The sequence below is a fragment of the Genypterus blacodes genome, unplaced genomic scaffold, assembly GCF_046128005.1.
Source record: "Genypterus blacodes isolate CSIRO-AG114 ecotype Tasmania unplaced genomic scaffold, CSIRO-AGI_Gbla_v1 ptg000138l_1, whole genome shotgun sequence".
Classification (NCBI taxonomy): Eukaryota; Metazoa; Chordata; class Actinopteri; order Ophidiiformes; family Ophidiidae; genus Genypterus; species Genypterus blacodes.
The window spans coordinates 853008-871342 of NW_027466940.1; the positions used below are offsets into that span (position 1 = coordinate 853008).

General features: G+C 45.8%; 2 protein-coding genes across 2 annotated transcripts; both read left to right on the top strand.

The window, feature by feature from the left end:
• Positions 1-119: 119 nt before the first annotated feature.
• Positions 120-2074, top strand: LOC143011680 (uncharacterized). Its single transcript, XM_076164645.1, has 3 exons — positions 120-207; positions 329-647; positions 1406-2074. Exons 2-3 carry the CDS (start codon positions 351-353, stop codon positions 1571-1573), a joined length of 465 nt encoding a protein of 154 aa, XP_076020760.1. The 5' UTR covers positions 120-207; positions 329-350; the 3' UTR covers positions 1574-2074.
• Positions 2075-4244: 2170 nt separating this feature from the next.
• Positions 4245-17617, top strand: trpm6 (transient receptor potential cation channel, subfamily M, member 6). Its single transcript, XM_076164752.1, has 40 exons — positions 4245-4296; positions 4394-4473; positions 4604-4642; positions 4883-5072; positions 5282-5495; positions 5617-5741; positions 5842-6013; positions 6103-6277; positions 6367-6490; positions 6927-6999; positions 7115-7215; positions 7299-7433; positions 7703-7756; positions 7912-8046; positions 8176-8295; positions 8396-8667; positions 9100-9328; positions 9418-9543; positions 9821-9988; positions 10102-10230; positions 10322-10573; positions 10657-10831; positions 11155-11269; positions 11365-11561; positions 11872-12004; positions 12113-12545; positions 12693-13332; positions 13420-13511; positions 13595-13700; positions 13793-13839; positions 13919-13983; positions 14081-14106; positions 14195-14245; positions 14341-14406; positions 14504-14787; positions 15068-15150; positions 15226-15431; positions 15532-15583; positions 15724-15836; positions 16854-17617. The coding sequence occupies exons 1-40, from the start codon at positions 4279-4281 to the stop codon at positions 16952-16954; spliced, it is 5916 nt and encodes a 1971-aa protein (XP_076020867.1). The 5' UTR covers positions 4245-4278; the 3' UTR covers positions 16955-17617.
• The last annotated feature ends 718 nt before the right edge of the window (positions 17618-18335 follow it).

Sequence of the window (18335 nt, forward strand, 5' to 3'; positions counted from 1 at the left end):
CTCTGATTGGTCTGTCGGGTACACGTTGTTCCGGGTCACACATAACTTGCTGGCAAGACCCGCCCTTCGGCATGGGCGTCTGGCCAATCGTAGCGCTCGTATGCCACGCAGGGCGGGGTCTTGCCAAGAACTGTGGTGGGGTTCGGAAACAAGCATCGGCTACAACGTTTTTGTTTTGCTGTGTGAGATTACCGGAAAACAGCTAATGTAAGTATTGTAATTACATAGCACTGTAGCGCTATAGCAACATATTAATGGCGAAAAGACGCGCCGAGGATACTTTGATTCACGACTCTCCCTCTAAAAGATGTTACCGTTCGCTGTGCAGCATTGACCTGCGGTTGGAAAGCATGGCTGATAACGAGGCTGCGAGCCCGCCGGCCCTCCCATCCCTGTTCGAGAGCGACTGCCGAAAGAGATCGTGTAATTTCGACGACCCGGAGCAGCAGAAACAAGTGGCTCTACATCGCAAGACGACACAGTGCAATAACAGGAGCGATGCGGCGAGCGTGTCGTCAGTGCACGCTGGTGGAAGTCCCCGAGACTGTTGCAGTTCCACCACAATCCCTAACGCAAAGAAGAGAGCCCGGGATGATCGCCCGGCGCCCACACAGACTCCCGCTTTGCCCCACAGAGATGGTGATCGAGTAAGTCAACAAACAGCAAATCAATTGTCTATTTTTCCCCCCAGGCCAGGCCGCTTGAATTGGATGCAGTAACAATAGCTGTCCGCTAGATGTCACCCATCACATGTACAGTACAGCAAGTTAGAGCTCTTCAAAATACATGGCCAAAAGTATGTAGACGAATAGGTTCAGTTAGATTTGGAATAAGAATCTGGAGCTGTTTGGAAATTCTGGTGAATGATACGAAAGTGCTTAAATTAAGGACATAAATCTCAGGAAAAACACGCCATTTAGTCTGTTTCCTCCTCAGCATGCATCAGGTGGTAGAGCTACTCCAGCCTCTGCAAGGGGAAGAGAGAGTTACAGTAGATGTAATGAACAGTACAATGCAACTGCAACACCATTCCAACCATGGGCATTTACTCCAGAGACTGATTCTCTAACCCCACACCCAAGTATTATTGCCCAACACTAAGGCACTTCCCTGCAGTAAATCAAGTAAATCCCTGCAGTCATGTTCCAAAATTGAGGGGGAAGATTCCCCCGCAGAGTAAAGGCTGTCACGGCAACAAAGAGGTAGCAAATCCATATTTATGCCCATAGGGTAGGAATTAGATGTCACACAATGCTATGCTATGTTGTGTCTGTTTCTCAGCATGTAAGTGTGTCCATGTTGGTTCCTGGTTAGCTTTGGTTCCCACTGCGTCAGCAACGCTAAACCGGTGCTGTCAGCAGTGGTGTGAATACTTAACCTGAGCTCTATTTCTCTTCACTTTTAGATGGATGCAAACAGCAACAGCGAGGACGATGCTTACAACTCTTTCCAGTTCTGGAGGGTCCCCTTGCTTGAACTTGACCTCTCACTGCTGGACGACGCCAGTGACCAGTCCCGACCAATAGACAAGTCCAAGAGCAGAGACTCCTGTGCTGATGCAATGGAGACATGAAGACAGATGGCCGCAGACAGGCGAGGAGAACGTGTATTCCAGCACTTCAAAACATCAAACGCACACAGACATCCAATAAGGATGTTTGAATGTAATTGTGTATTACATTTAAGATGTAACGACCTAATCTGAGAGAAGGCCAAGGCAGCAATTTCCTGACAGAAATTAAAAGTATGTTCTGTTGGGCTGTTTCTAATGTTACCCAGCCGTCAGTTCTTAACATTAGTTAGGCAGAATATAGAAAATAACCTTTTTACCGTAATATTCTGTTGTATTTCTGCAAAAGGTTCCAGCCTGGTTCACAATAACTGCCACTTAAGAATACCTGTTAAAAACGGTGTTTACATGTACAATAATATTATTACATGTGTTGTTTAGGTGAGTTAGGTTTGAATAGCTGAGTTTTACAGATCTTTTTTGCGTTAATTGTGTAGTTCCAACATGCGTTCCAAATAGTTTGTGGCTTAGTTTTTTGGAAAATAAAAGTTCATATAAAAAGGATCTTCTGTGTTTCGCATTATTGTTCCATGTAATAACCATTGATTACCACTCAGATACAGAATAGTCCCAAGTTAGAGGGGGCTTTTAGCAATTAAAACATTTGCTATGATTGTGTGATTTAAACTTCATTGAAACGACTTGATCAAGCCAGTTGCTAAATTTGCTAAATATGTCAGAACCTTGATTCAGATCTGAAACAGAAAGACACACTCGTCAGTGTTGTTATTTACTATTTACCTCCTGTATTGACTTTATCAGGATCAGGGCTCTTATGTACACAGTGTGTTGGAATGGTGATCAATCTGAGCCGCATCAGTCTTGGATTCTAGGTGTCATCATAGTTACTGGTCCTTCATCCTCCCCCCACCCCCCTCTCACACACACAGCCTAGGGTGGGGGACATAATGGTCTCTCCACCCTTTACATTTTGACAACAGGGGAGGTGTATGTGAACAATCCTGAGTGTGTTTGAAGGAGGAGGTTACAAACTCCTCAGTGCTGCTTGAAAAGGCTCTGGTCGCCCTTTGGACCAGAGCCTGATAAAGGTCCCTGTCAGAGCTGGAATGAAGTGGATACATTAGTAATGAATTTCACAGATGTATGTTACACATTTTGGTGAAGAACATCTCCAGACATGGTGAGTTATGTCCCACTTTTATTTTCCACGAAAGAAGGAGAGCGTTTTGTTTGACCTTTTTGCCTCATAGCTCTTATTAGCAATCGGCTTTTCAATGATTCCAAAGACGATTCTGTTAATCACCACGTCGGAATAATGACATTTAGTAAACATACATATCCAGCACAGAGTTTTAAAGTTAGTCTGGTTTGCCAAAAAGGCACCAGCGAACATTAAGATCCATGTTGTTAATGTTACGACTTAACACGTGTTGCTATAACAGTCTCGCCTCTATCGATTATATATCTTGTCGCTGATTTAAGAAGCAATAAAGGGCCCAAACTGTGGACAAACAAGCAGGCGGATGTGTGAAGAAGTTTCCATCAAAACCGACACGAAAAATCACCTTGCCGCCTAATGTTAGTGCTTAAAACGATACAGTCCGTCAAACAGGTAATAAGAAACATTAAACACACCCACCTGGTTGCCTGCATTTTAATAATGGAGTCAAACTCATAGCAACGTTTTGGCTTCAGCTTTTTAGGCCGAGATAGATCTCAGAACAAGTCTAAATTGCCTAAATTCTCGTTGCCAGGTCATGGTGGATAAAATTAAGGAATATTTCACTCAAACAACTGAATATTGTCAGCCATTGTATACTACCTGAGCCCCACACTGCTCTTTACAACCAGAAACAAATACTGATTAATCATTAATGAAAACAAGCATTAGTTTAAGTCCAAACTGTTTGCTCATTGCTCTTGTAGTGGCATGTTGTTACCTTCTTAATCATAGATGCGTCACTCTTGGATTGGTACATTTCGTAAGTAAGTTTCCTTTAAAACGTTTAAATTTAAAGACAAATTTAAATTAAAGACAAAATTACAAAGTCAAGTGTATGTTCAGCTGCATTTTCTACTGTGCCATCTGAAAACTGCGTCGCCTCCAATGTTGCTTACAACAGAATCTCTAAAAACTCTGAAGCAACAAAAAGTGACGTCATCGATCTAATGAAGTGATGTCATCAAACTAAGGAAGTGATGTTATCAAACTGAGGAGGCAAGGTCATCCAGCAAACCGAGGTCTCAACAGTGACGTCGCCAAACTAATGGATTTACAATAATTCTCAATTTTGGAAGTTACAGTCTTTTCTAGCTGGATAATCTGTTTTATCATTTAACCCAGAAGTCCCATTTATCATTGTTTTTTTTCTGGTTAAAGTGATCCACTACTCGTGAGCTTCACTTATTATAGTCCACAGCCTTGTTTGGTGTTTACATAGTCTCCAGGTAGGCTGCACAGCAGTCCTGGACCATGTGTACTAATCTCAGGAAGGGGATGTGTGTATGTGTTTCCTATCAACAATGCTTCACTCAGAATGGCCATTGTTAGTGTGTGACTGGGGAAATGCAGTACAGGAGCAGGACAGAGGACGGGAGGGACCTCCAGAAAAAAGTGCTGTGAAGTCAAGTGAGAGGTTGACTGGTGTGTCTCATGTCCGGTCAGTGTTTTTAAGCGTATTCTGACTGGGCGTAACCTACAATGCGCTGAAGACCTGCATGGACAGTAGGTGGGTGACTGCAAGGCTATGAGTTTCACCGAAAAGGTCATTGATGATTTTTAGGAAGATTCGTGTTATTGTACCGAACAGGTTGTTAGGATTTGCCTTTTCTTGAAGTAAAACGTTTATTTTCTTATTCCAGTCACGGAAGCCTTGGATTGAGGAAACCTTCTTCAAGCGAGAGTGTGTGAAGTTTATCCCTTCTTCCCGCGATCTACACAGGTAAAGTGAAAAGCCAAGAATGAGGAAAATATGGAGCTTGTGTGTGTCGTTAATATATACATACATATGTAGTAGCTGTGTGAGAATATTTGGCCGTGTTCTTCCGTAATGTGCTCTTGTGTTTTCACAGATGTGTTCCAGTATGTCAAGTATGCCAAAGCCTGATCAGGTAAGATTCATGAACGTGAAAAGAGATTTTGTCCTCTTGCAGTGTTGTCAGATCAGATAAATGTTTTTGCAAATCTGATATGTATTTGTGAAGTAGCTGGCTCATCCAGCTGGACAATCTGTATTAATGAGCTAGCCCGAATGTCCCCTTTATCATTGTTTTTGTCTGGTTTAAGTCATCTGCTACTGAAAACTACTACCCCTGAAAACATTGTCATCTTCTTCCTTTCACTTTCACCAGATGCTGTTGTGGACACCTGATGGGGGAGCACTCCTGGCACGATTCAGTTCCCCCTATATCGCTCTGTCCTGCTCCTGGACAGGACATGGAGGAGGACTGGTCCATAGAGCTGCACACCAGGGCCAGGACCACAGATGCCTATGGGACCATAGATTTCCAGGACGTTGCCACACGGACCTGTCGTGCTAAGGTCAGTAAGTCTTTCAGCTGTATGTGTCCCTAGAATACCACCAGATATCACCAACGTCAGTTTCTGTCAGGGATTATTACTTCAAGAATGAAGGTAAATGTTTGACCTTGAGTGAGAAGACGGTAAACTGGCAAACAGAGCTTTGATGTGTTTGCACAACAACCATTAAACTTCTCAGTCCCAGTCCGCTCATTGTTTTTCCTCTGCAGTACGTGCGTATGGCTGTGGACACAAAGCCGGACGTGTTACTGCAACTGATGTTGAAGGAGTGGCAGATGGAGAGACCGAAGCTTCTCCTGACTGTCCAGGGAGGTGCAGAGAACTTCGCCCTGCCCCCTAAGGTCAAGCAGGCCTTCAGCAAAGGCCTGATCACCGCTGCCCTCAGCACAGGGGCGTGGATACTCACCGACGGCATCAACACAGGTTGGAATTAGAAACACTGACACAGTTTTGAGTCTGTCATCGTCCTTGTCTGATTGTGAGGAATGCCACTGATTGATTCTGTTGACGGCCTGTATATTGTGATACTGTACATCCCTTCCAGGTGTTTCCAAGTATGTTGGCGACGCAGTGAAAACATTTGGGAGCCACAACCGCAGGAAACGGAACGCAGTAGGCATCACACCGTGGGGGGCGATTGATAACAACACAGACCTCATAGGCAGGGATGTGAGTGTTTGTTTAATATCAGATCAATTTACGCTACACTTTGTTGTTGTGGTTGGCTCTTTGTTGACATTTGATTGTGTTTTTGCTGGACCTTATATAGGTGTTCAGGCCTTATCAGTCGCTTGGGAACCCACTGAGCAAGAGGGCCTGTCTGAATGGCTTCCACTCCCACTTCCTGTTGGTAGATGATGGAACTTTGGGTAGACATGGCTGCCAGCAAGGCCTCAGGAGGAGGCTGGAGAAGCACATCCAGCTGCAGAAGATCCACGCTCGTGAGTTGCGATGTTTGTGCAACTCAAAGCACGGAAGGGGCAGTGGTTTGATCTGAGCGATGACGTCCTACCTCTCTGCTCCTTCGCAGGATTGAACCAAAGAGTGCCGGTGGTGTGTGTGGTGGTGGAGGGAGGTCCAGGCATCATATCCACAGTGCTGGATTACGTCAGCAGTGTTCCTCCCGTCCCCGTGTTTGTGTTTGAAGGATCGGGAAGGGCTGCTGACCTCCTCGCCTTCCTACACAAGCAGACAGATACAGACAGGTGTTTGTGTGTGTGTGTTTACCTCATAGACCTCGAGAGTTTGATCATCTGCTGATTGCCTCTCATTTCTATGATTTTTGTATCTTTAGGCAGTTGGATGCCGACATTAAGGACTACTTCCTCGTTAGGATTGGAAATGTGTTTGGCGTTGAGCGGACGGAGGCCTGTCACCTCTACACTCTGCTCCAGCAGTGCATGGACCACAGACAGTCTGTAAGGAAGTATAGAGTTTTACTTTCTGTTTTTTGAAGACTGCTGAGAGAGAGAGACAGGAAAGCTGATGAGAGAGAAATGTGATGGAATTACTTGCAGTAGAGATTTGTGGCCAGACTTGAACTGGGGACATTTTAAACCATAGTACCTGATAAACATCTTAACAACGCAACCACCAGACTCCCTAAACGTATATCCATTGTACGGACACAGGAGATAAGCTTAATGCGGTTGGTTCTGCAGGCAGCTGGAGTTGCCAGGGGTTTATTCAATTTCCAAGGCATTTTGTGTTGAAAATAATCAACTGAGAAGATTTAACACATGCAGAGATTGCGAGTGCAAATTGAATGAAAGGCCCCAGCATTTACGCTAATACGATAAAGCAGGCCGTGAAATTGACACCTCCATCATTTCAGTGTATGTGTTTGAACAACAGATAACCATTTTTGACTCCGAGTCAGAAGAGCAGCAGACACCAGACGCAGCCATTTTGACCACCACACTGAAGGGTAATTGTCTCTCTTTTCTTGTCCTTGACTATGAATGGAACTAAGAAAGTAGCAATCTCAACAATATCGCTGTGTCTGGTTATGTTATCTGTATGATATAATATCTGATGAATAGGCACCAATGCCAGTCCTGCAGAGCAGCTGAGTATGGCTCTGGCCTGGGATAGAGCTGACATTGCACAGAAACACATCCTGGTGTACAGGCAGCACTGGCAGGTGAGGTCATCTAAGTTTATCACTACTGCAAACCAATGTGTTTAGGTTGATAGTTTAGTGATGGTGTTCTGTGCCATGTCCAGGTGGGGTCCTTGGAGCAGGCCATGCTGGACGCTCTGGTCATGGACCGCGTCAGTTTCGTCAAACTGCTGATTGACAACGGCATGACGATGAACCACTTTCTCACTGTGGATCGCCTGGAAGAGCTCTATAACTCGGTTAATATTATGTTAAATGTTGTTTTCTGCTCTACATCATCTTTACACTTATTTGTTTTTCAGAAGTAGATAGTTAGAAGCAATAATATACTTGTTTGAAAGGTTCTTCAGTGACGGTACAGCTGTTTGTCATCATTACTTTATGTTTAACTGTATATACCCCTAAGAAACAGACTAAGGACACACATTTCTTGCAACTCTGTGATTGTGTAGTTGGTCCTAGTTTGTATCTGTCTATGTCATTGTGTGACCGCTGATTGTCTCCTCAGCCACAGGGACAGATGGACAGGTTCCTCCATCACCTTGTTGAAGATGTGAAACAGGTGAGCAGCTCATAATGTCTCACTTTACACACTGTGTTTACTCAGACGTGATTGCCTTTTACACAGGATACTGGGCTGCATACAACTGTATTCATAGTTGTATTTATCCATATGTGAATGTTTATTAATGTGCGTCTATATGCTTGCATGTCAAGACCTCTCTGCCCAGGAGTTACCGTCTGTCCGTCATTGACATGGGCCTGGTGATCGAGTATCTGATAGGCGGTGCGTATCGCAGCACATATACACGCAAACACTTCAGAGCTGCGTACAGCCGCCTGCAGGACAAGGTGAGTTCCTTCACACAGCAGGTTGGTCTATGTTACATTTAAAGGTCAGTGTTCTATAAATGTTTTATAAATGTTCTATACTACTGTAGCTTGCACACACTGTATGCTCATATTTGTGGATGTGTGTAGGAGGGTATGAGGGACAGATCTGGCTCCTTGTCAACACAGAGAAGAGGAATTACACTAAGTACTAAGATGAGCAGAAGTCCACAGCATTTCTTCAGAACTGCGCAGCCGTACAAACTGCAGGTGGTTGAAAAGTTTTCATCCTTGGGGTCACAGTCCAGTACACTGTCAAATGTCTCCTCTCCTGCATTATGTCCATTTCTCTCTCACTTTTCCGTCCTAGGGGAGAGACGTGCCACCTGCGAGTCGCCCAGAGGTGACGGTGACCCCTGCCCTCAGCGATGCTGCGCTGTTGCTCCCCTTCAACTTCAACGACCTGTTTGTGTGGGCAGTGCTTCAGCGGCGCCAACAGATGGCGCTGTTCCTGTGGCAACACGGCGAGGAAGCTCTGGCGCGCGCCACGGTGGCCTGCAAGCTTTACCGCTCTATGGCCTTCGAGGCACGGCAGAGCAACATGGACGACAACATCACAGAGCGCTTCAGATCACTCTCGCTGTGAGTGTGTGTCGCTCATGAATAAAGGCCCAATCTGTGATGTTGTAACCATATAAATGACATGTATATGCACATGAAGAATATGAGTTACAGTGATGTTACAGTGATGTTTTAAAACTACTGATGTAAACATATAACATTAGAAAACATTAAAAACTACCAATCCAACAGGTAGTGAAAAGAAAAAGTATACAAATGTACACAGTATGATAGTAATGTTCCTTTTGCTGTATTAATAGAGTTAATGAATATGAATACTTTTGCCCTAATCCAAACTAATCTACAGTATTTATCCAAATTAAGAAGATTACCAGCCTGGACTCAGTTAACAAGTGTAAATCAGCTGTAAGCGTGTATATTGTGTGTTTGTTCTTTGATGTATCATGGATTCTGTGGCACTTGGCAACCGTTTGTTTGTCTCTTGTGTGTCAGTGAGTTCGGGCAGCTGGCGGTGGACGTGTTGGACTGTGCGTTTCGCCAGAACGAGCAGATGGCCATGAAGCTGTTGACGACTGAGATGGAAGCGTGGAGCCACTTCACCTGCCTGCAGATGGCTGTCTCCTCAGGTCACAGGCCGTTTGTGTCACATTCCTGCACCCAAACCCTCCTCACTGATCTCTGGACCGGCCCTTTAAACATGCGGAAGAACTCCTTTCTGAAGGTTTGTGGAAATTGTCAGCACTGTCCTCCAATTCTACAGCACATAGCAAAACGTGTTTCACAAATGATTGGGTCTTTTCTATCCTGTAGATCATCCTGAGCCTTTTGTTGCCTCCTGCCATCTTGCTGCTGGAGTTTAAAAGCCAGGCAGAAATGTGTCATGTGCCACGGGACTCTGGGAAGCCAATAGAGACACAAAAGGGAACTGGGCACATGGTAAAGCACCAACAGTGTAACAAAGTAAACCTTGCTTTGGTCTCGACCACCATGCATTTGAGTTCTGATGGGACAGCAAAGCGTTTTAAGACAGCAAGGGTATTGATTTTCTCTGTCAATGGGAGATGCTATCAGCATGCAAAGAAGAATCCTCATCTCCACTCTCCTCTCCTCTCCTCTCCTCTCCTCTCCTCTCCTCTCCTCTCCTCTCCTCTCCTGTCCTGTCCTCTCCTGTCCTCTCCTCTCCTCTCCTCTCCTCTCCTCTCTCCTCTCACAGGGTGGTTCACAGGGTGGTAACGATGCAGAGAAAGGTTTTTCCTGGCGTGACAGGTGTCTTGGTCCAGTATCTGATACTGTTTCCTTTCTGACCACTCAGTGTTGGTTCTGGGTCATGAGACTCTATGAATTCTACACAGCTCCCGTTGTCAAGTTCTGGTTCCACACAGTAGGTGGAGCCCATATTATTTTGCATGTGAATAATGTGGCTGGCTGCACCTTCGTCTTTATTGCATATTGTGTATATGTTTGTTTGAACATGCCTCTGTTTCTCTATTGTAGATGTCTTACTTAGCCTTTCTCATGCTATTCACCTTCACGGTCCTGGTGAAGATGCAGGACCGGCCCAGTGTTCAGGAGTGGTTGGTCATAGTGTACATCCTGTCCACCGCAGTGGAGAAAACCAGAGAGGTGAGACAACAAGATGTATGAGAGACAAAACCAATAATAACAGCAGTACTACTTGACTACTTAATGCTGCATTAAAGATGTCTTCTCTCAGGTTCTCATGTCAGAACCGAGAAAGCTGAGCCAGAAGCTGAAGATCTGGTTCTCAGAGTACTGGAACTTATCTGACTCCATTGCGATCGTCCTCTTCCTGATTGGACTGGCTATGCGTTGGCACGCCGAACCCTACAGGAAAGCCGGGCGTATCTGCTACTGTCTGGACATCATCTTCTGGTTTGTGAGGGTGACGGATCTACTGGCTGTCAACCAATATGCTGGTCCATATCTCACTATGATCACTAAGATGGTGCGTAGGGCCGCACATGTCCATCGACTTTTTTGCTTTTATGCTTTCTTGCAATTTCTCATGGCTTGATTTTATCTGCCCAGACCAGAAACATGTTTTTCATTGTGGTGATGATGGCAATAGTGCTGCTGACCTTTGGAGTCTCCAGGAAGTCCATCCTGTCACCTGACGCCGAGCCAACCTGGGCCCTAGCGAGGGATGTGGTCTTCCAGCCGTACTGGATGATCTTTGGAGAAGTTTATGCAGGAGAGATAGATGGTGAGTGGAAAAGTCCAAATACTGTCAAGTCTGAGTCATGAGCTGTGAGTGTTTTACATGAGGCACGAAGACAAATCTTCTACTTGTCCTCATTCCACCTCTGCATATATGAAATAGATTGTATAGAATTGCGCTGATGTAAATTTTTTTCAAAGCAAAGTGAATAATGGGACGAGAAGAGCGTTTATTCATCAGGAACCAAATATGGGTCAGTTATACCGTCTGACATTCAGGCACTCTCGTCTTTGTGCTATACGTTAGTCAGTCTGGGGCATTGTCAATTTGAAGTACAAGTACAAATGTGTGTGTGTGTGTGTTGATAGCGTGTGCCAACAATCAGCCATGTCCTCCCGGCTCCTTCCTCACGCCCTTCCTCCAGGCTGTCTACATGTTCTTCCAGTACATCATCATGGTTAACATTCTCATTGCATTTTTCAAGTAAGCAAGTTCATGAAATAACGTTTCCAGATTCAAATTTCAAAGTGTTGACGTGCTGATCGCTATTATTTAACCTGCGTCTCTCTGTCAAACAGCAACATCTACTTTGACATGGCGTCCTCGTCCAATAAGCTTTGGAAGTACAACCGTTATCGGTACATAATGACCTATCAGGACAGGCCATGGCTGCCCCCGCCCCTTATCGTCCTCAGTCACATGACTCTGGGTGTGAGCGCCATCTACAGGAGATTGAGTGGAGAGGCTGAGCAGGAAGAGAGACGCTCTGGACTCAGTGAGTGGCCTTTTGTATTGGGAGTGTTTGTTTGCTTCGTTACACACACACACACACACGCATACGCACACGCACACGCACACACACACACACACACACACACACACACACACACACACACACACACACACACACTTGTGATGTCACTCTGCTGGAATTGAAGAGATATGCAACTGGATAGAACCCGACTTGTATTCTGAGATCTGAAGAAATTTTAGCACTAAAAAGCAAGCAAACATTAACAATCCTCATAGCACAAAGGTCAAAGGTCGAGTCGTGCGTTTTTATCTTGCCTGGCTTTCTTTACCAGAGCTCTACCTGGGCCATGAGGACCTTAAGAAGCTCCATGAGTTTGAGGAGCAATGTGTAGAAGCCTACTTCCACGAGAAGAGTGAAGGCCTCCGCAGCAGTCAGGCCAACCGGATCAGAGCCACAGCAGAGAGGTCAGATCGGGTTTGGAAACATTGGGTTCAGTGGTGGGAAGCCTGTGTGGCTATGAGCACATTTCCATTATGAATGAACTTGGTGTCCTTTTTGTTTGTGTCCTACAGAGCGGAGGAGACGAGCGAGCTGGTGGCAGAGGTCTCGGAGAAGGTCGGCTTCAACCAGGACAGCTTGTCCGAGTTGGACAGTCAGTTGGGTCAGCTCCAGGACCTGTCTGCTCTGGCTGTGGACACGCTCACCTTGCTCTCCGCTTCTGACAGCCTGCATCAGGAGGAGGCGCGTCTCACCCAATGTCGACCCATCGCAGCGTCCTGGGACGTCTTGTCTCACAGCTGGACTCCGCTGCACAGAGGCGGAGGGGACGGCGATTTGCCCAGCGTGAGGCGAGTCTCTGCTAAGTTGTGTAGAAGCACTCCACCTTCACTGCTGAGGGGCCACAACCTGGCCAACAGCAGACTGGAGAGTCACGCGATGGCCACAGGGGCGAGCAGGGGAAGAAAACGAGGACACGATGAGGAGGACGAGGAAGGAGAAAAAGAGGTGCTGTAACGCTCTTATTAAAAAGTGATATAAGGTAGATTTCAACAACATGACAACAGAGTGTCTTGTACCATCCCAGTGTTTGTGAACATCCACTTGACTTAAGCATCCACAACGTGATGAAGATGTGATTCTACCTCTGTTTAGGTGGCACCGTCTGCTGTTGGGCTACAACCCAATAAGACATGGCCGGGCGTTTCCAGACATCAGACTCCCTGCCAGTCCTGCGCGCCCTCTCGCTGTCGCTCTCCTCACTCCCCTGGGTTCAGCGAGAGAAGTTTGGAATCGCTGCCTCATAAGCTCTGGACCTGCGACCCATACTTGTATCCCAGTCAGGAGGAGATGTCTATGGAGGAAGAGCAGGAGGGAGAAGAAGAAGAAGAGCAGGAAGAGCAAGAGAAGAGCGCACAAGAGCAGCTGTCCAGCCTGAAATTATCCAGGTCTTCTAGCCGTGCTCTCCTGCTCTCTGACCCTCAGGACATCTCAGAGGGTTTGGTAAATCCTGCCTGTTGTCAAGACGATACCAAACCGAATTCTCTGTGTAAAGTGTCCAGCCAATGGGAGAGAAAAGTGAAATCTGCCAGGTGGAAATGTCTGTCGAGGGACCGTCACTACGGTCACTGCAGGTCTCTGTCGTCCAGTGTGGAGAACATGACGTTCTCCGGCGCTCCACTCAGTCCACTGAGAGGATCGTTCCCTTTCCTCAACGAACCAATCAGCAAAGAGAGCTTGCAAGGCGGGAAGAGCATGAGGGAAGATGCGTCGCTACAATGCACTAGGAGCAGAGGTGATGTGGTTTCTAGAGGGTTAGGCTCAGTATACACTCACACACACACAGCCTCTAACATGTCAGATGTGTGTGTTTATCCTCCAGAGTGGTCCAAGTCCTCCGATTTCACTCAAGACAGCAGAGGCAGAAGTCAGAACAAGAAGACGGTGAAGATACAAGAAAGCAGCTCAGATACGGTACGGTAGTTGTAGTCATGACGATGTGGTCTCTCCAGATACACTTCAGCTTTTCTCAGCTTCTTTATGTCCAATGACAACAGGGATACATGCAGTGGCATATATCCGACACACGGCGCCAGAGGAGCAGGAGGTTGCGAGGAGGAGAACCCAGCTGTTGGTCTGCTTCAACCAGCCTCAGTCAGCTGAGTAGGGATCTACTGTCCCACTTTAAATTCAGTAGAGTAGTGCTATGGCCAAGTCAAATGTGCAGCATGTAACTCTGGACAATCTTCTCTTAGATTTTGACGCTGTGGATTTGATGCCAAAGCAGAAATTTGCCCATCACGTAAGTCTCCTAGATTGTTGTACATATACGAAGGTTTGGAGTGATGAAGATCCTGTTGACGCTTGTGTTGTTCCTTCAGGACGTGTGGAGTCCTTCTCACTCGGCGTGGAACAGCTGGGCCCGATCTGTGAGCTGCAGGTCCTCGTACGTCTGCAAGGTTTATAACTCATTAGCCACAATTGCTGGAAATCTTTTCGTAATGACATTCAATTTCGGTCTTTGTCCTTGATCTCTGTCGCAGATTACAAAGTGGAGTCATGACTGAAGGTAGTTCTATATTATTATTGTCATCGTTTGCTCGTAAACTTGACATTTATCGGTTTGTGTTTAATTTGCCTCTGTTGTGATGTCGTAGGCAAGACCTCCACGTTCCAGTCCACCGACAATCTGTATCCACACTACTCAGGTATCAGTATTGTATCATTAAAAAGGAGGATTTGGTCAAATCAAGGGCAATAATAAATGTTGAGGTGCCATCTTGATTGTGTTGTGTGCTCACAGCGATGGAGAGAAACAACCTCATGAGACTGGCACAGACCATCCCCTTCACCCCGGTCTCCATTCTAGGTAGGTGTTTGTTTTGTGGTGGGACCGTCTTGCCTAACCTCTTGTCTTCATGGGACTTCACGTGCTCTCCACCCCGTCCTCGCTCCTTCCTCTGCAGGCGGCGAAGAGGTCAGTGTGTATATGTTAGAGGACGGCGATTGCGGCGCTCCAGGCTCCACTTGGTCATCGCACGGCCTGTCCGCCATCCTGCAGCCCCTCTCCAGTGAAGAGGGGTCCCTGGACGGGGGTCTGCGTCGAGGCTGCCGGGTGCTTTGTACCTGGGCAGAGCAGGAGGTTCTTCGGCCCGGCCTGGTGTACGTGGTCAAAGCCTTCAGGCCGGAGGTGGTTTGTATCTGGCAGAGGTACTTCCATGGTAGCACAGCGCAGCAGCTTTGTCTGAGGGTGAGAGGAACGCAAATCTGGTCAGAATGTACGTGTCTAATTAGAGGCAATCAACGCCGCTTGGTTACTCTGTGGGTCTCTGTGGGTATAAATATTATGTCTGGTCATCTCAGGTTCACCGATTGTTCCCAGTCTTCATTTATTTGTTCCAGAACTTCCATAAACCTTTCAGATCTGAACTTCATTGATCATTATGAATTATATGTTCCTGAATTTGCACTCTGTCACTGAGTTTATTGTCTCTTAACCTTTTGTCCACCGATCGTTGGCATCTCTGTAGGAGATCCAGCAGCAGAAAGCAGCCCAGAAGATGATGCAAGTGTTCAACCAGGTCAAACCAGTCGACATGCATCACTTTCCAAGGTGTGTGTATGTGTGTGTGTTTAACGTTAACTTGTCAGTTTTTGTGTACTAGTATTTTTCTCTTCCCTTTGCCAGGTTTCTAGACGTGTTTCTTGTCCTCTGGCATTCAAACGGCCAGTGGCTGACGATTGAAAGAAACATGGCGGGCGACTTCAGGAAGTACAACAACAACACAGGAGAGGAGATCGCCCCCTGTTGCTCACTGGAGGAAATGCTCCTTGCGTTCTCCCATTGGACCTTTGAGTACACTTGTAGAGAACTGCTGGTGCTCGATTTACAAGGTGAGCTCCTGCATGTGTGCGTTTGTTGCTTGCTTGTGTGTAATTGAGTGTTTATTTGCAGTATGTCTCATGTTTAATTGATCTGCTCTGCTGTTGACAGGAGTAGGCGAGGAGCTGACTGATCCAACCGTTGTTATGGCAGAAGACCAAAGGTGAGAGTGACCACTAACCTGTCACATCATTTGGTTCGTCTTGACATTTGGTTTGAGTGCTTTTGCGTTTTTAGAAATTAAAGACAGATGGAACATTTTATCCAGTCTGAACTCTGAATTTGTCCCTTACCCTCATGCAGTGGTAGTAGGGGTGAGATGCTCTTCGGTCCTGATAACCTGGGAGGCGCTGCCATCAAGGGCTTTCTGCACAAACACACTTGCAACGCCTGCTGCCACAGATTGGGCCTAACAGGTGAGAACGCAGGCACATGCCGTCTCCCTGCGAGAGTCGTCCACACCTCGGCCAGGTGACCCGTTGGTTCACATATTGAGGGTCGTCAGAGTCATGAGGTCCTCAGGGTGGAGATGGTAGGAACCCTTGCACTCTGTCCAGGGATGTCCAAGGTGTGAACAACTCTCAGGGGGATTAATGACAGTTTATCAGAATAATAAGTGCGTGTAAACTTTGAATATTAAGTGTGTATAAACATTGTCTGAGATGCAGAACTGAAGATGCCCCTTCATTGAGAACAACAGTACAGTATGTGAGTGTGTTTTGTGAGGGAACAAATGAGGGAGAGTGTGTGCACGGACAATATTGTAAAAAAAGGTGTGTACACGTGCATTCCTCAGTGTGTACAGAGGAATTTTCCATCTATATGCATGTATGCGTTTCCTCTAGTGCGCTTGTGTTTGTGCATGTCGTTGGTGTGTCATCACTCAGGAGGCTGAGATTGGCTCTGAAATGAATCCCTGGCAACTTCTAATGAGCACAACACACAACAACAGCCAACTAATTAATCTGCGAGTGTTCATTTATTTCTATGACAACAGTAGCGTTTGAGGCGTGGGGGTGGGCCCTGCTTTGTGCGTTGTGCTGCGCGGCCTTTGATTACGTATTAATCATGTCTTTGTGCTGGAGATGCGCTGCTGAGACATTAGCTTTGATTAGCTATTAATTAACGTCTCCTGGTAGACGCGATACCGGCATCTGGAGGATAACTGCTCGGAAAGAAACTGCGCTCGAAAACAAACAAGCCCGGCAAACAAACACAAACACTCACACGCATGCACGCAGTTGTTTTGATATTTCAAAGGTGCTTTGTGTTTCCTCGTTCTCTTCTCGCGTCCTCTCCAAGATTTCTCCCCAACAAATCAAACCAAATTATTCATCCCGGCTGCCTGGACCTCCTCCCAGGCCTGTCAGTATTCTCTTTCTTGTGGTAATGATTGAGCGAGTTGTCGCTTACCGATGTTTTGTGTTGTTCAGAATTAAGAACTCATACGGACAGCCGCCAGAACGACATTGAGGCAGAGCCGGCGTCAGGGGAGGAAGAAGAAGAAGAAGAGTGCAACGAAACCAGGATGTAACTTTTGACTTGAGTAGTACAAACCCACATGTATACATAGGTGGGGGGTTTATATATACTGTATATGTACCAGCACGTTAAGGTTTTGTCTCTTTTCCTGCTGCGCTCACACACTTTGAAGGTCAGACTGTCCCATTCGAGGAGATCCGTCTAGAAATGTGTCCTTCATTTGAAAGAATTTGATCCAGGGGTGTGTGTTCTGGCCCTGCATTATCCACACACCATTGTGATCCAAAACAATCATATTTAGTTATAAAGCTGGTGAACCCTTACAACCAGCATCGCAGTCTGTAGTATGAATGTGTATGCATATGAGTGTGAGTAAAAAATGTGAATCCACAGTCAAACGCTGCCACTTCCTGTATCAGTCACATGTATTGCATAGGTCACGACACCAAACTCATGTCTGCAGGTCTATGGAGTGTGACCTTCTCACCATTGTGAGGGCAATGCTCCCCAGCTCCCTCACAATAGTAAACAGATATAGTAAAGAAGGATAATTAACTCACAGGACTTCAATGTTAACTCGACTTCTCCGTTAAGGAGTTATTGCATTGTCTGTGAAACAATGGGATCTTTGTCCAATGGAAGACACAGCTTCACTAAATACTGTGTGTGAAAAATGTTTTATGTTGTTATACCTTTTTTTTAATATAAAGACTAATTCGAGGCATTTATTCCATGTTTGGCTAAAATAAAATAAAACTTAAAAAATGTTAAATTGTTTGTGCGTGTGTGTGCCAGACAAAAATGAGGCTGTGGTCCACCCATAAAATTTCTTTTATTTTTTTCTTCCCACAACAAAATGTCTACAAAAGCGATAAAATATAGAATTTAACAAAAAATCACTTCAGACCTTCACATTTTATGTACATCTCAAAGGAGGACTCACTGAGGCCCTGCAGAGCTCTGAACTGCAAACCGCTCCCATCCGACAAATTATGGGGTAATGAGGTAAATGCAGATTTACCACAAACATACACACAAACACACACACACACACACACACACACACACACACACACACTCTCTCTCTCCCTCCCTCTCTCTCCCTCTCTCTCTCTCTCACACTTCAAAATGAAAACGGTGCTACAGTCGAGCTGGTAGACGGTTTGAGTTCAGAGTCGTGCAGAGTCCCTTTCTCACCAAATCAAAGCAAAACAAAACATGGATTCTTTAAAAACAGTTATTCATCATAAGCAAATACACATTTTCCTCGGATATCTCCTTTTTTGATTGGTTCTCAAGTAAACTCACATAATAAAGCATCTACGCCCCCTCTCTGTCAATCTGTCCTCTGCTTACTAGCTATGGCACTTTGAAAAACAAAACAAAAAAAACAAGTTTTATTTTTTGTGTGTTTTTGTATCATTGTCAGTCCT

Excerpts from the sequence above, each read along its gene's own strand:
- LOC143011680 (XM_076164645.1), top strand. The coding sequence starts at position 351 with ATGGCTGATAACGAGGCTGCGAGCCCGCCGGCCCTCCCATCCCTGTTC. Across the intron at positions 648-1,405 it reads CCCACAGAGATGGTGATCGA|ATGGATGCAAACAGCAACAG; the intron begins GTAAGTCAACAA and ends CTTCACTTTTAG.
- trpm6 (XM_076164752.1), top strand. Across the intron at positions 6,491-6,926 it reads GCATGGACCACAGACAGTCT|ATAACCATTTTTGACTCCGA; the intron begins GTAAGGAAGTAT and ends TTTGAACAACAG. Across the intron at positions 7,434-7,702 it reads TGGAAGAGCTCTATAACTCG|CCACAGGGACAGATGGACAG; the intron begins GTTAATATTATG and ends TTGTCTCCTCAG.